The sequence below is a fragment of the Petaurus breviceps genome, unplaced genomic scaffold, assembly GCF_028583685.1.
Source record: "Petaurus breviceps papuanus isolate PSGF00001 unplaced genomic scaffold, PetGlider_PUasm1.0 37, whole genome shotgun sequence".
Lineage (NCBI taxonomy): Eukaryota > Metazoa > Chordata > Mammalia > Diprotodontia > Petauridae > Petaurus > Petaurus breviceps.
The window spans coordinates 66,940,664-66,957,484 of record NW_027186296.1 but is presented as its reverse complement, the minus strand read 5'-3'; the positions used below and the strand labels follow the sequence as shown (position 1 = coordinate 66,957,484).

At 36.0% G+C, this 16,821-nt stretch overlaps 1 protein-coding gene and 1 long non-coding RNA gene across 3 annotated transcripts in view; one reads left to right on the top strand and one right to left on the bottom strand.

Moving 5' to 3' along the window:
• The window catches only part of BLM (BLM RecQ like helicase), a 66,199-nt gene extending 61,186 nt beyond the window's left edge, over positions 1 to 5,013 (top strand). For both annotated transcript variants that reach the window (XM_069098662.1, XM_069098661.1), the window contains 2 exons: positions 778 to 964; positions 4,519 to 5,013. In XM_069098662.1, coding sequence (XP_068954763.1) covers positions 778 to 964; positions 4,519 to 4,696 — 365 coding nt within the window. In that variant the 3' untranslated portion in view covers positions 4,697 to 5,013. The remainder of the gene's footprint in view (positions 1 to 777; positions 965 to 4,518) is intronic.
• The window catches only part of LOC138169307 (uncharacterized), a 104,224-nt gene continuing 92,219 nt past the window's right edge, over positions 4,817 to 16,821 (bottom strand). The window contains exon 3 of the long non-coding RNA XR_011170321.1: positions 4,817 to 4,951. This is a non-coding gene — a long non-coding RNA (uncharacterized lncRNA). The remainder of the gene's footprint in view (positions 4,952 to 16,821) is intronic.

The window sequence follows — 16,821 nt, the reverse complement described above, 5'->3', positions numbered from 1 at the left end:
CATTCAGCATAATATATACCATGTTGACTCATCAAATATAGACCTTGCTAAAGATAGTTCCTGTCCAACAGGCCTTTTTTCCCTATTATAATTAAATTAATGCTAGCTTTAACAGCTTAAAGCTGCAGTGATACTTCTGGGACACACAGTATTTGCATAGCACTTTATATATCTCAAAGTACTTTCATATTTTAATATTATTGCTAAGCCAATTAAAATCCAATTTCTCATTTTGGCCTAAATATTATTGAAAATTGTCAAATACCCAAGATGTCCTACAGGTGCTACATAATATGAACCACTAAGAAAATGGTTCATAATCCTGGTTTTGTGATCTCCCAAATTGTATCTAGTTATCTCAGCTGATGTTGTAAAAAATACATACATACATATGTGTATGTGTATAGATATAGATATGTTTTATTAGTTGTGTGTGTGCTGCCATTGAGTATTTGGGATATGAGTAGGAAAGATAAGTTATGAAAATGAATAAATAATCAAGTGTCATAACTCCCAAAATGCTGAAAATTGCTTCTTGAGTTGCAGCTTACATTATGAATGAATTGCCTTTATGGGACTCAGAAAAAAAAAGTTTTAACTCCAAGACTGAGATCCAATAAGTTCTCTTGTTTTAACTAAATTCCCAAACCCATAGAACTGCCAGGATACCAGGAAGTGGTGTATCCAAAAGCTTTATTTACCTCAACTATAAAAATGTTGGTTCAAAACCAAAACAGTGTTGCCTAAGAGTATGTATGCATTGTTGTCCATTTGTAGCTAATGATAATGATTCCCTATGGCTAAGTCCTCATGATGCCGAAAGAAATGAAGAAGAAACACAAGTTTCTTCTCACTATTTTTCAAATAAAACTAAAAATGAGAGGAAGAGGAGAAGATTGCCAGTCTTTCAAAAGTCCAAGAGGAAAAAAACAAGCCATGGGAGCCGGCAATCAAGTTCAAGGAGGTTTGTTTCTTTTGCTTTGGGTTATATTTTGCAAACCATCATAACGGGAAGAAAACTACACTATGGCTCTGGTTTGGTTTGAAGCATTTATTATTCATTCAACAAATATTTATTAAAGTATATACATGATGCTAGATGCTGTTGAATATACCTTATGTTTGTTTAGTATTTTTCACTTGACAAAATACTTTTGTGTACATTAGTTCATTTGATCCTGATAATACTCGGCAGGTATTATTATCCTATTTACAAATGAAGAAACCAGAGCTGAGAGTGATGAAGTGACTAATGGTTACATTTCCCCTTAACAAATTGCTAGCTCAGATTTGAGGGGGGGGGAGGGGATTATATTTCAGATTCTTAAATTATCTGTTCTGGACTATACCATCTAGATTTTCAGAATAACTGATTTTCTTGGGCTGATTATATACTAGTTCATAATATCTCTACATCAATACCAAGTAGTTAACTCATCGCCATAGAATTATTTATTTAATTAAAATTTGCTGTTTCTTATATGAAAATTCTTCAAAATCATATGATTCTGAATCTCTGCAAGTTGGTGGATTAGTATGTTAGAAACATGATGAAAAAAATACTCTGCTTGTTTTTATGTGAGACTGAGATTTTATCTCCCCACCCTTGGCAACAGTGTCCAGGAGAGGCTTGTAACCTGGAAGATCCAGAAGATGACTACATATATCCTAATTTAAAATTAGTATGATTCCAACTATCAATATAACATCAACCTTTCATTTTAGAAGCCAGTTATAAAACCAGAAATAGGACTATTTGGTGAATTCAGGGTGAAAGAAAATGTAGATCATGGTTATTTGTTTGTAAGGAAAACAAAAGTTTCATGTGTTGGATTTGTCAAGTACATGTAGAGGAGTATAATTCAAAAGTCTTGGGATTATTTTCATTTCTTTATACCCTTGTCGCCTCTCTGCAAGCCTTCCTATTATAGCCATAAAAGAGAGCTCTGGATTGTTGCCTGTTTAGTTAAGGGATGGGTAGGGTTGTGGCTGTTACTTAAATCTAAAGAATGTGAAACTAAAAATAACGACATTTTCACAGAGATGTTTTTAGATAATGGGAAAAATCTGTAGTAAGCTTTGTAAGCTATTGTATTCTCCCTTGTTTCCTCCTAGAGAGTAAAATTGAAAATTAGGTTGGGGTTGGGACAGAGGTTATGTTTTCCTTAGTTATCACTTTCTAGGTGGAATCACTACCTTTTATATGCTAGTTCTTCTACCAATGCCCAGGAATGTAAGCTCATTACTAGGAATGAGTTTAATTTTATAGTGTTCAGTACACCAGAGACCAGCAGCTATTCCATTAGGGTTTTAATGTTCTTATTTTCTTCCTTTGCTCTGCTGCTTTGGGAAATGTTTTATTTCCCTAATAGAGCATGCACAAAATGTAATTGTTTCCTAAACAGGTGAATGATCTTCCAAATAATTTTAATTTTGGTCTAATCTTAAACCAGGGGCTATTTTGTTTACCTTATAAAAGAGAAACATTTTCCCCTATAATCTGACCTCAAATCTTGTCAATCTAAATGAAACTCATCTTTATCCAAATAGCTTCACAGATTTTGAGGATGTTATCAAGCATAAGTGTTTCTTATTATTTCAATATACATTTCTATTTGTTACTGATTTTTTTTCGTATCACACCTTCTCTTAGAAATGAAAAGCCAATTTATTATTGCCATTCCGTTTTCATTCATCAAGCTGCTATAGAAGAGAATTTTCTCATTACATTGTGCCCAGTCAGCTAGATGACTGTCTTTCAGAGCACTTAACCTAGGCCCTTTTATCCCCGTGTTTTGCCTCTTCTGAACAGTAAACAATAAGTCAGTTGAGTATTTGACATTCTGACTAAGGGGGAAAAAATTGCCCAGGTGAAATGGAAGTGACTGTTTACAAACTTAATATTCAGCAAATCTAGGAAAAACAGCAAGGGTATTCATTTAAGGTTTTATTTCTCAGTGAGAGGTCAGCTTTTGGAAACAAGAAAAACCATTTCCCTTCCAGTTCAGAACAACCAAGACCAGCACTTTATCATCCAGCCCCTTGCCATGTTCTACATTAAATTACTTAAGAAGATCAAGGGTTAATTTAACAAAAGTCTTAATAGTCTTCAGCACTGAAAGAAGACCAGCGTTGACCAACAGAAGACTATAGTCATAACAACATACCCCAAAGAAACGCAGAAACAGTAATGGCATGTCAGAATGCCATGGAATTAATGTTGGGCATAAATTCAGCCCAGTTACAATACAGCAGGAAATAGCTCTGTGGCAAAAAGCTTCTATAGATAACACTGCCATTATCTTTGTAAGCAGTCTGGCAGTGTGGGCTTTTTTTGTTTTTGTTTTGTAAAAACCCATTATCTTTAGGTCAGCAGGGGAAGTGATGGTGCTGGGAGGATTTAGGAATAAACCATTTGGGGGGATTGAGAGCTGCAGCTCACCTTCTTAGCCTACCATTCCACTCCCACTTCTCTTTCTGAGTTAAAAGGTAATTGGACATAGAGTTGGAAGCAGCAGTGGGATAAAATGTCAGGGAAGCAACTTTAAGAAAGCAGCTCTTCCCACATAGGCCAATGGATTGGGACCAAAAGCAGCTCATGTTACCTTTGCCTGTTAAGCCCACCCAGCAAACCAGTTCCACTTTCTCTCTTCTCTGCTGTCATTTTAAGAGGGATCAGCAGGGTTTCACCTACCTACTCTAGCAGTTTCATCCATGCCAAGAATAGGCTGTTTGGGAGATGAGAAAATGGCCCTCTCATCACTTCTTCCCAGAGATACATTTTCTTGGAATGTGAATATGATTACATGGTACACATGGGCCAAGAGTTTGGAGGCTTTACTTTAAGGTGTTTTCATTTATTTAAGTTGTTTGAAACAAAATCAGTGATGGGTGAATAACTATAACAAACTCTGGAACAAAGGGATATGAAATCAAAATCTACAAAATTGCAAAGTGTAGGGATAAACAGAATAAATTTGTTGAATTCCCTGATCTAGGGGATAACTTTCTTTAAAGTCAGGTAAATGAAAGATTACTTTACATATCAAGAAGTAAACTCAAGGAACTTATTACCACCAAGAAGTTGTACAGGCAGAAAATAAAGATAGGTATAAAAAGGGATTTAGATAAATCCATAATGGATTATTAAACAATACAAGAATGTCTTTGGCATATCTTCAGTTTTTTTGAGATTCATATTGAGAAGGGCAACTATACCCACTCAAAACATCTTTGGTCTTGGAAAAGACAACATTGGGCTGACCATGTGTATGATTCAATGTGGCAATTTTTATATTAATGTAGAAAATACTACTAGTGGAAGGATTGAACTTGCAGATCATTTTACCTTGTGTTATTCCATTTGAAGGGCATTTCTTACTGTCTTTGCTCATTTGGTTTGGTAAGAGTTTTATTTAGACACTTGCCTAAAATAAGTTATGATAAGAGTAATTTTGTTTTACCATTCAAAATGAAATTGACATGGTTTAATTTGGATTTCTCTGGTCATGTTTGTAGGGTATCTAACACGTGCAGAAAGACATCTTCTAAAAGCAAATCTTCAAATGCATGTGGATCCAATTCAGCATCTTATACTTCTCAAGTAACTTCAGGAGCCAGTAGAAAATTAGGGATTATGGCTCCACCAATGCCTAAAACTAGACCATTCCTTCAACCATCATATTCATTTTTATAACAACCAACCACAAATGTACATAGTTCTTATTTTTATATCTGTCATTGTCTGATCTGCACCAATTGTAATGAGGACTAACTGCCATAATACAACTTGTAAATTTTATTTTTAAAGAAGTATATGTTATTTAAACATTAGAGATCCTTTCAGTCATTTGGGTGCAATATGTCTTTTTTTGGGTGGAGAGGAATACTTCTTTCAGATACTCAGTTTTCTGTTATTATATGTACCATGGCCATTGTTCTTCAGAATAATCTGTAACAAAAGCTAGAATATCATTCAGTCAGTGAAATGAATAATAAAGTTTTCTAAACTCCTGTGGTTGCTCCGTTTTATCATTTCAGTACTGAAAATGCACAAGGTTTCCCCAACATGTTTCTATCCCTGACCTTTCTCCAAACCTCTAGATCCATATGTATAACCATTTACTGGATACTATCATTTGAATATCCTTTCATCTCTTTAAATTCATGGTGTCTAAAATTAAACTTATTGCCTGCTTCCCCAAACACAAAATATCTTTTTCTCTATTATCTGAATTATTATATTTGTTGTATTATTCTCTGCAAAGGATATGTTTAGTATATCTGCTATCTTAAATTTATTTGCTATTCCTCTATGCCCAAATACATAATCAGTTTTTGAAAAAGTACCTTGTGATGCTGAGAAATAGTTAAATTCTCTAGTAGTTCCCATTCAGAAGCATCATAAATCATTACGTTTTAATTTCTCTAATAATTTGTTCAATTCTATATTTTTCCTTTCATTTACCTTTGTTAGTTTTGTCTGAGAAAAGAACATTAATCCTACTGTTGTGTTACTATCTTTTTGCAATTTTTACTTTTATGATTTTAGATGCTATGTCATTTGTAACATGTTTCATATTATTTTTGGTTCATTGTCTAGGGTTCACTTAAGCATAATTCAATTTCCTTGTTCATCTCCATTTATATCATAAATGTTTATTTTTACATTGTCTTTAGCATACTTTGAACTCCGTTTTGTTTTGTTTTTTTGCTCTTGGAGGGGGAAGGCAGGGCAATTGGAGTTAAGTGACTTGCCCAAGGTCACATGGCTAGTAAGTGTTAAGTGTCTGAGGCCAAATTTGAACTCAAGTCATCCTGATTCCAGGGCCGGTGCTCTATTCACTGTGCCATATAGCCACCCCCACAAACTCCTCCTTCTTTGGATTCACCTTGTATAGTAAATTTTGTTTCAGCTTCTCATTTTTATTTGATATATGTCTGCTTTTTAGATGCCTTCCTTGTAAGCAACAGATAATGATGGTTTGTGTTCTTATCCATTTACTGGATTATTTAATCCATTCACATTTAAAAGCATAAGACTTAAATTTGTGACTTTTTCCATTTCCATCTCTAGTATTACTTTTAACTAGGATTTTTTTTTGGCTCCTCAAAACTCAGTAATTTGCCCTTATAATTAGTTTTACTTTAGCTACTTTGCAGTTCTGTTCCCACAGAGTCACTTTTTCCCTTCATCTCCCTTTCCCTCCTGTTTTTGTCAACTCTTTTCTCCACTTGGGAATTTTACTTATTTATTGATTTTATTATCTCATTTTTCCCATCCTTTCCCCCCCTTCAGAAATGGTTAATTCAAAATTCTTTCTCTCTCTTCCTCTTCTGCTTATGTGTTGTTGTTTTTCCCCTCCCCTCTTTTTAAGGATTTCTTTACCTTGTTCTCTTCATTGATTTTCTTTATTTTCTATTTACTCTAAACTTTCATTCTTTGATTAGTGGTTTATTCTTTAATTTCTCTTTTCCTCATAGAATTAAAACTTCTGAAGTACCACTTTTGAACCCTCTCTATGTCAAGGATTCTTAATCTACAATCTGTGAGCTGCTGTTTTTTTAATATATTTTGATAATTGCATTTCATCCTGATTGGTTTCTTATAAACTTTTGTATTTTATTTTATGCATTTAAGATCATTACCCTTAGAAGAAGACCATGACAAAATAAAAGTTAAGAACACTTGGTGAAAAGATGCTAGGTGAGGAGTATTCCCTCTCCATGAAATTCTCAAGTGCTTCTGGCTGTTCAAAAACCAACCAGACACCTTAGAGTGGAATAAGTTCAAAATCTAGTTTAGGGATATTAAATTCTCAAGTGTAGTACCCCCATCTCCTTGAGTTCAAAAACTGGTCCACCCTGGCCTTATGATTCTATAACATAGTCTTTATAGGCTTTCCTTGGAACAACCCTGACATAGTAGCAAGGTAGAACCTTATTAATTACTCTTCCCATGAAATTTTTCTTACAGAAGTTGTTTAAACTGTCATCAGGACTCTGATCACCCAGGCATGTTAAAAAAAAAAAAAATTAACCTTATTAAAAATGGACTTTGTTCTCTCAATTATCTCTCCCAGATTTTCCTAAGTGGTTTGTCAGAAGACATGTAACCTTCTTATTCACTAGAATCCTAAAGGACAATATTAATCTTAGTTCTCAATCCAACTTCCTTGCCTGAGTTGATATCTAAATCCCATATGTCCTTAGAGAGCTCTCCCTCTAACCCATGAATATTTCTGTGTGTGATATGGTCGGAAAAACTGAAAGCCAATGGCTGTTCTAGTCTCAACTCAGACTTTTAGCAATTGTGTGACCCCAGGCAAATCACTTAATTTTTCTTTGTGTACCTTAGTTTCCTTATTCATAAAAAGGAAGTGATATGTTTCCTGCCTTATAGTGTTGTTATGAAGAAAGCTATTATTACTTAGCCTAAAGGTCATCAGGTAACACCCAGAATCTAGTCTTTCTTGTCCCTTTGGTATAAATCCTATCAGCTAACCTATTTGGGATATTTTTTTAAAAGTCCTTTTCTTAGAAGGCTATTTTCTTGGATTATAAGAGGCAGTGAGTTTCAGTGACTTGGAGTCAGGAGAGCCTGGGTTTAAGGCATGCCTCTGACAAACACCAGCCATCATGACCACTGATTAAGTCACTGTAGTAACCCAGGCAATCTCTGAAATGACCTGCAGATCTACATTGAAAGAATTTCCACATCAGAAATTCTCTATGCACTAATGAAATCATGTGTTTGGACCCAAAATGATGAGCATTGAGCCTCGTTCTACCCTCTAATGTTGTAGCCCAATTTAGAGGCAAAGGGAACTCTGCTACAACTCGCCTAAGGTAGAAACCTTACTGTCCCACTGGCAGAACAGCTCTCTGGTCTTCCCCATAGCATGTCACAGAACTCCCACCTAGAGGGAGGTGGCAGTTTAAGTGCCCAACCTAACTCTCTGCTTGTTTGTGGTCTCGTTCCATAATTACTTACTTTCAACTGCCAGGAGCTATCCTTCCAGTTGAGAAGAAATGTCTCCTTGGTTACCTACCAGTCATTTCTTTTCCTCCTAAAATATATCAGTTTGAGCATCTGTTAGAGGTTCCCTCCCTTCTGATGGAAATGCTCACCAGACTAACCCCTTTACATCTTGTTTACCTTTCTGGTTCTTAGATGGGCTAGGAAAAAAAGAATCCATGAGATTTTATGGACCAGGGAGACAAGATATAGAGCTAAAAATTTTCTAAAACTAGGAACATGGAGTATGTACCTATTCTGATAGCTGCCCAAGGTGGTTACATCTCTCTTATAATATCACCGCCTTAAATTTGTTTTTAATTGATAGACTTCTGTTGTTCAGTCATTTCAATTGTGTGCAGACTCTTTGTGACCCCATTTGGGGTTTTCTTGGCAAAGATACTGAAGTGGTTTGCCATTTCCTTCTCCAGCTCATTTTACAAATAAGAAAACTGAAGCAGAAAGGGTTAAGTGACTTGCCCAGGGTCACACAACTAGTAAGTGTCTGAGATCAGATTTGAACTTGGGAAAATGAGTCTTCCCTGATTCCAAGCCTGGTACTCTATCCACTGCCCATTAAGTTCTACCCACCATGAATGAGGGCCAGATGGTACAAGTAAAGATATAAGTAATTGTAATAGTAGTGATAGAATCAAACAAAGCAAAAGAGAGCCAAAACAAGAAAAGCATGAAAAAAGTGACTACATTTTGGCACCTGCAACTGTACCCTTCCGTTTTTTGTTTTGTTTTGTTTTGGAGGGCAACTGGGGTTAAGTGACTTGCCCAAGGTCACATGGCTAGTTTTTGTGTTAAGTGTCTGAGGCCAAATCTGAACTCAGGTCCTCCTGACTCCAGGGCTGGTGCTCTATTTACTGTGCCACCTAGCTGCCCCCTACCCTTCTGTTTTTTACCAGTTGATAAAAGCCAAGTTGACAAGCATTTCTTAAGTACTACTATGTGACAGGCAGATTCTCTGCATCATAGTATTTCCTATGTCTTATTGCTGTTTGAAGTTATTTTCTACATATGGTCGCATTTGATCTCTATATTGTTCTTTGGGTCCTTTTTATGATCTTAATTATTTCATATAAACATTCTCATATTTCTTTGTAATCATATTTGTCATTCTTTACAATCCAATAATATTCCATTATATTCATATTGCACAATCTACTTATTCTCCAGTATTCAAACACATGGTTTTTCCTATTACCAGTCGTACTTCTATGAGTATTTTTCTACAAGTGGGTCTTTTCTTCCTGTCACTAGCCTCATTTAGGCACAAACCTAAAAGTGGGATTGATGGTTTAAGGGGTATGAATATTTTTGTTGTTTTCATTGTCATTTGAAATGATGGAATCACTTCACAGTTCCAGCAGCAATGAATTAGCATGACTTTTTTCCCACATCCTTGCCAATAGTGAGTTTTGTCATCTCTGACTATCTTTGCCAGTTTGGGTGTGAGGTACTACTTCACAGTTGTTTCTGCTTTTCATTTCTCTCTGTTGCCAAGCTTTGCCATGCTAATCCCCATAACATCTCTCACTTCTGTCCACTTCTTTCCCCTCACACCGCCTCTGCTTCAACTTAGGTCCTCATCTCTTACCTAGACTATTAAAAAAAAATCCTGATTGCTCATTCTGCTTCTAGCTTACCCTATATCTACCCAATCCAGTTGTTTTTTTGTTTTGTTTTGTTTTTGCTTTTTGGAGGGCAATTGAGGTTAAGTGACTTGCCCAAAGTCACACAGCTAGTGTGTCAAGGGTCTGAGGTCATATTTGAACTCAGGTCCTCCTGACTCCAGGGCCAGTGTTCTATTCACTGCGCCACCTAGCTGCCCTACCCTATCCAGTCTTTAACCATAGTTGCCAAATGTACGTTACCAAACCAGATCTGCATGTCAGCCCCTTTCACAAATAACCCTGTTGCTCCTGGGATAAAATGCAAAATCCTCAACCTAATATTCTAGGTCCTCCACTATCTGGCTCCCACCTAGCTCATCTTTTTTCATGTCATTCTTCTTCATTTATTCTTTATACATAACATTCCATCTCTTACCTTCAAGCCTCTGCAAAAATCTGGAATTCACTAAAATACATTCTTACTTTGACTTCACAGAATGCCTTACTTCCATCAAAGCACTACCTCAGGCTATCACCTCCTACATGAGACATTTCCTGAAATTTCCCTCACCTCAGTTGTTAACATTCTCCCCTTCTCAAGATTACTTTGTATATACCTTGAATTTATATGTATATATTTTGTATCTCCCCAGTAAAATGTTAGCTCCTTGAGGGCAAGCACCATTTATTTTTGTCTTTTTATACATGGTACCTAATAGTGCTTTGCATATTGTTTTAATAAACATTTGTTGAATTATTATTTTTTACATATTATTTTTCAGGTGGGTTAATAGTTTCTGTTTATTCTCTCATGAACTGCCTGTTTCTATTATTTGATCTAAAAATCTAATTTGATTAATATCTGATTCTAATCGTGAATAGTGTTTTTTTTTGGTCTTTCTGGAGGAAGGCAGAGCAATTGGGGTTAAGTGACTTGCCAAAGGTCACACAGCTAGTGTTAAGTATCTGAGGCCATATTTGAACTCAGGTCCTCCTGACTCCGGAGCCCATGCTCTATTCACTGTACCACCTAGCTGCCCCATAATGAATAGCTCTTATTCTTACATATTTATATCAGGGAGAAGGGAATAAGCCATGCACTGTGCTAAACAATTTACTAATTTTATCTCATTTGATTCTCACAACAACCCTGAGAATTAGGTGCTGTTATCCCCATTTTACAGTTGAAGAAACTAGCAATACACTAGATTTGGGGGGGGGGGAAGAAGTCAGGCTTTTTTCAGAGATATTTAATGTAGTCTTTTTTTTTTTTAAGCAATCGGGGTTAAGTAACTTGCTCAAGGTTACACAGCCAGGTGTTTCTGGGTGGGTGCTAAGTGTCGGAGCCCAGGATTTGATCTCCAGGTCATCCTAACACTGGAGCCAGTGCTCTTACTCACTGTGCTACCTGGCCACCCTAATGTAGTCTTTTTAGTCCACATCCTTTCTTATTCTAGATGCATTGACTTTATATAAAAATTTTAATCAAAATGTTTCTTGTGATTTCCTTTATATCACAACTGGTTATTCTTTCCATATCCATAAGGAAAGGCATATCCTGTTATTCTCAAATGATTTTTTTTGATGGCATGATTTTTATGTTTAGACTTTTGGTCCATTTTGAATTGTGACAACTGGTATAATATGTTGGTCTAACTCCCATTTTCCAGTAAAATGCTATCCAATTTCCCCAATAGTCTTAGTAGAATGATGAAATTCTTCCCAAGTAACAGAAGGTCTGCTATATGCATTTTGTTCTAGGTTTTACTTATCTAATCTTTTCCACTGATCTATTTTTTTTCCTTCAGTGTTAAATATTTTTGGTAATTATTCCACTGTAACAGTTTGAAATAATAAAAATAAACCTTCCCCTTTCCTGAAATTTTGTATTATTTATCTTGATGTTCTGGACAATTTGTCCTTCGGCATGCATTTTATTATTTTACCCAGTTCCATAATATATTCCATTGGCGATTTGATGGTCTCAACATTAATTTTATAAACTGGTTTGGGTAGTTTTGTCATATTTTATTTATATTAGCCTGGTTAAGCCATGAATACTGAGTAATTCCAATTATTTAGTTCTTTTACTTTCATGAAAATTGTTTTGCGGTTGTAGTTATACAAATCTCATATGTGTCTCCATAGGTTTACACTTAAATATTTAATACATTTTGTTGTTGTAAATAGTATTTCTATTTTAGTATATTCTGTAGTATAGTCTAAGGAGTATTTCTAAGGAGTATTGTAATGTATAAAACACAAATGATTTGGTAGGTTTATTTTATTTCCTGATACTTTGCTAAAAGTATTCATTTCAGTTAATTTTTTGTGGTCTTTGTTCTTCATAAACCATCATATTGTCTGCAGAGATAGTCTCATTTTTTCCAGTGCTCACCCCTTTAATTTCTTTTTCTTGTCTTGCTATTGCTATACCTGGCAGTTCTAGATATGTCAAATAATAATGGGCTTAATGAGTATGTTTGTTACACCTGTTAATAATGGAAACTTATCCAGTATATCTGTTTTATAGTATGCTATTTCATCGTTTCAGGCAAAGGCTTTTTACCATATTTAGGAAAAATCATTAGAGTTCTTTGAGATGTACCTATATCTGTATACATCCATATATATAGCTATGTTTTTTTAAAAGCCTTTATTGATTTGATATGAATATGATTGGTTAATATTCCTAATGTATAATCCTTAAATTACTGGTACAAGTATAGCTTCATTGTAATGAAAAATTTGTTGATGATATTTTTTATTTCTCTACTTAGTGTAATTTGTTCCTTCTCTTTATTGATCATTTCAGTAGTTGTTTTTTATTAACCAGATTATTTTTGTTTTTAATTGTTTATTTTACCTTTCATTTTGAAAAATGTCCTTATTTTTTTCTCATTTGCAACTTAGTTGATACAGAAGAAATGGGCTCAAATATGATCATTCATTTTATTATATTGTCCCACTTATATTTTTTTCTTAATTCTGAATTTAGCCAACATTAAATAGGATGAGGGGAGGGAATAAGAATTTATATAGGACTCTCTATATGCCAGGCACTGTGCTAAGTGCTTTACAAACATTCTCATTCACTGCTTCCAACAACCCTACAAGATGAACATTTCCACATAAAAAGAACAGAAAGAGAACTATCCATGGAACTGCCAATCTATATTATGAACAGCTTGCTTTTCTCTTTAAGCAAATAATTAATTCAACATGTTATCTCCAAAATTGTCCTTCTTGTCTGTTTCCTACTAACCTTTAAGTTTTCATCTATGTATTTTTTAAGTGCTTCAATGACTGACCCTCTTTTCTTTTTAAAAATTTTGATAACCCTATCACTAGCTCTCCCCTTCTAACTCCCCACTCCCCCATTAAAAGAAAGAAAAATAATATCCTTGCATCAGATAGAGTTACACAAAGCAAATCCCCCACTCTAGCTATGCCCAAAAATGTGTCTCACTCTGCACTTTTTAAAAATTTATTTACTTTTAGTTTACAACATTCAATTCCACAATCCCTTGAGTTCCAAATTTTCTCCTCCTTTCCCCTCCATGGCAGCATGAAATCTGATATAGGTTCTACAAATACCTTCACATTAAACATTAGTCAAGTTGTAAAGAATTATAACCAATGGAGTAAATGAGAAAGAAGGAACGAAATAAAACAAAATATAAAAGAGGGAAAGCAAGTAGTTTGCTTCACTCTGCATTCAGACTCTGTAGGTCTTTCTCTGGATGTGGATATCTCTTTCCACTATGAGTCTTTTGCAGCTGTCTTATAACCTTGCATTGCTGAGAGGAGCCCAGTCTGTCAAAATTAGTCGTCACAGATGCAATGTGTCTATAATTGTGTACAAAGTTCCTCCCTCTGCACTTTTGAGTTCATCATCTGTTTGGAGATAGGTAGTGTGTTTTTCTCACTGGAATCCTAGTTGGTCATCATATTGATCAAAGTTCTTAAATCTTTTAAAGTTGTGTTGTTTTTTTTTTTTAATGCTGTTATTCATTGTTCTCATGATTCTGCTCCCTTTATTCTGCATTAGGTTATAGTGGTAGTATCGTTGGGTCAAAGTATATGCACAATTAAAGGACTTCGGACATTGCTCCAAATTGTTTCCCAGACTGGACTGGCTAGACCAGTTCACAGTTTCAACAACACTGTATCACTATACCTGTTTTCCTACAGATCCTCCAACAGTCATTACTTTTTTTGGTCATTTTTGTCCATTTGATTGGGTGCAAGATGGAATCTCAGAATTGTTTTAATTTGTATTTCTCTTTTATTAGTGATTTAGAGCATATTTATCATTGTTGGTAACTCAGATTTCTTCCTTTGAGAGACAATTACATCTTCAGAGAAGTCAATTTAGTAGTAGGTAATTGGGATTTCCCTAAGCATTGAAATTAGAGTAGATTCATACTGGTGATTAAAGAAGTACTTCTACAGTTTATGATTAACATGAATATTCTCCCAGTGATGCTGTATGACTGAAAGATGAGCTCCCCCCTCAAAAAAAATTAGAATTAGAATAACAGTTAACGTGAGAACCAAAGAAAGACATATTGCAGGGATAAGTTGTCTGCAGCATATTGACCAAGAAGTATCATAAGATATATCATCCAGGAAATGTATGATCAGAAGAAAGTAATGGACTTGTCATGTAACAGAACAAGAGATAACTGATGGACAGTTTAAGTACTTCACTGGTACTCATAGAAAGTTCAAAGACCTAGAGGGAGGCCCCTCCTCTTACATATCTCATATCTTATAGTCTGGTTTACAACCTCATCATTGAATTAAAACTGCTCTTTCCAAATCTGCTTATCTAACCCTAACCTGCTCATCTCCAGGCTCACATCTCCAACCACCTATTGTCAAATTGTAGATATCCTAAACTCCACATGTCCAAAACAGAACTCTTTTCCCCTAAGCCCCCTCCGTCTTCCTAATTTTCCTATTACTGTTGAGGGTATCCCCCATCCTCTCAAGCACCCAGGTTTACAATCTAGGTGTCATCCTGAATGCCTCTCCCCATATTCAATCTGTTGCCAAGGTCCATTGATTTTTCCTTCATTAACATTTATTATATTAAGGAAATTGAGGGGATTGGAGCAACAAGTTGTGGTGGGAATTGAGTGAACCACACTGACACTGCTTAATAAATCAATAATACTCAAAAGCTGGAACCTTTATTTCCTCAGCCATTTCAGCTTTCAACCACCACAGTATACACTTACTTCTCTCCCCTGACACTGCCACCAACATGGTACAGGCCCCTATCACCTTGAGTCTGGACTATTGCAACAGCCTCCTGGTTGGTCTGCCTTCCACAAGTTTTTTTAGCACACCAGTCCATTCTCCATTCAACTGTCAAAGAGCTTTTCTTAAAGTGCAGATCAGACAATGTCATGCCCTATACTCACAAAATTCCAATCACTCCTGTAACAGTAAACACCCTAGCATACCCAGGGTGGCTGCTAGCATAGGTTCTTAGATCTGCTTTTTTTAAAGGAAAGCAACTCAAAATGGGTTAACAATCTTACTTTAATCAAACACCAGAGAAAACAAACAATATAAACAGAAGTTACAAGCAGACAGACAGACAGATCAATAGTCAGGGATTCCCACAGTCTGACCATAACATCTATACCTAGTTAGTTACCCAGAGAGGGAAGCACCAACATCTTGTTTTTCAAAGCCGAGGGTGGTGGGGGCGGGAAGGGGATTCAATGGCTGCCTGGAGTCTCATCTGACCAGAACACACAACTCTTCTCAAAGGGAGCCCCAGAGCAAAACCTCACATCAGAGTATATATAGCCCTCTCCTGGGTCAGAGACCATCACAACCCTCAGTGACCCACTGCCCAATCACAAAGTAACAAGGTGTGGGCATTCCTGAAAAACAAGCCTCCCTCTACAGGCTCCAGGTGAGCACATTCAGCCTATTAGGGGGAACAGTATATTCTCAAATCAAGGAAGGTTCTCAAAGTCACTTAAGCCTATCAAAAGGCAAAGGGGCAGGGAAGATCCTCAGATTCTCATTCCCATAACAACTCCCTATCACCTCCAGGATCAAATATATAACATACTTGGTCACTGAAAGCCCTTCATTATCTGCGCCTTGCCCCCTCCTGTGCTATCTTCTCCCACCTTCTGCCTCCCCACATATTCTGGGATCCAGGGACACTGACCTCCTTGCTGTTCCTGCTCGAGAAAAAAGTACAACTCCCCTAAGAAGAGTAGAGCAGATTAGAAAATGGATCAGTTTCTGTCCAAGATATAGAGATGAGGCCATTCACATACCCATGAGAAAAAGCATTAGTATCCTCATTTGTAAAAGGAGGGAAATTATACAAATTCACTACTTCCCAAGATGATGTCAAGGCTTAAATGAGAATATATGTGACAAGTGTTTTGTTGACCCTAACATGCTTTATAAATGCCATCTATTGTTATCTTCCCAGCAATTAGCATAGCTCCTTGCACATTATAGGCACTTAATGTCTATTGAAATGTTTGAGACACTGAAATAAAGTATGGGGTCCCCTGCACTTTGTCTACAACCAAATAAAATGATCCCCTAGTCCCAATGTGGTCACCATCATTCAAACACAAATAATTAGCCCTAAAGCCAATTTCTACATAATTCAGCACTTGACATTTTGGCTCAAGATAAAGTATGAGTTGTCAAGTGGATTCCTCTAGTTAGAAATCCACTGGAACAGGTAGCAAGGTTCTTTTTTACTTTCTTGTATCAGTGTCTCTCAAGTGGTAGAGGGGGAGTCTCCATGTGTCTTCTTTCACTTTCCGAAGCAGGAGGCTTTTTTGAGCCACCTGCAGGTCCTTAAATTTTGAAGCTCAAGGTCCAAGCCCAATCAACGGCTTTTCTATCCCCAAGAACCAAGTTTCTGGAGATGGTGAAAGAATAAGACTTGCTATCACAGAATCCTGCTTGCTCGAATGCTTAAAGGAATTCCCTGGTCTGTAGAGTAATTAATAATGACATATTTAATAGCACTTCAAAGTTTGCAAGGTGTTTTTCTCACAGTTCTGAGGTAAATAGCTCAAATATTACCAGTCACAGAGATGGTCATCTAATTTAATCTCCCTCCTGATCTTTCCGATAAAGGTAGAAAGCTTATCTTAAAATATCCCAGAGTCATTTAAGTCAATT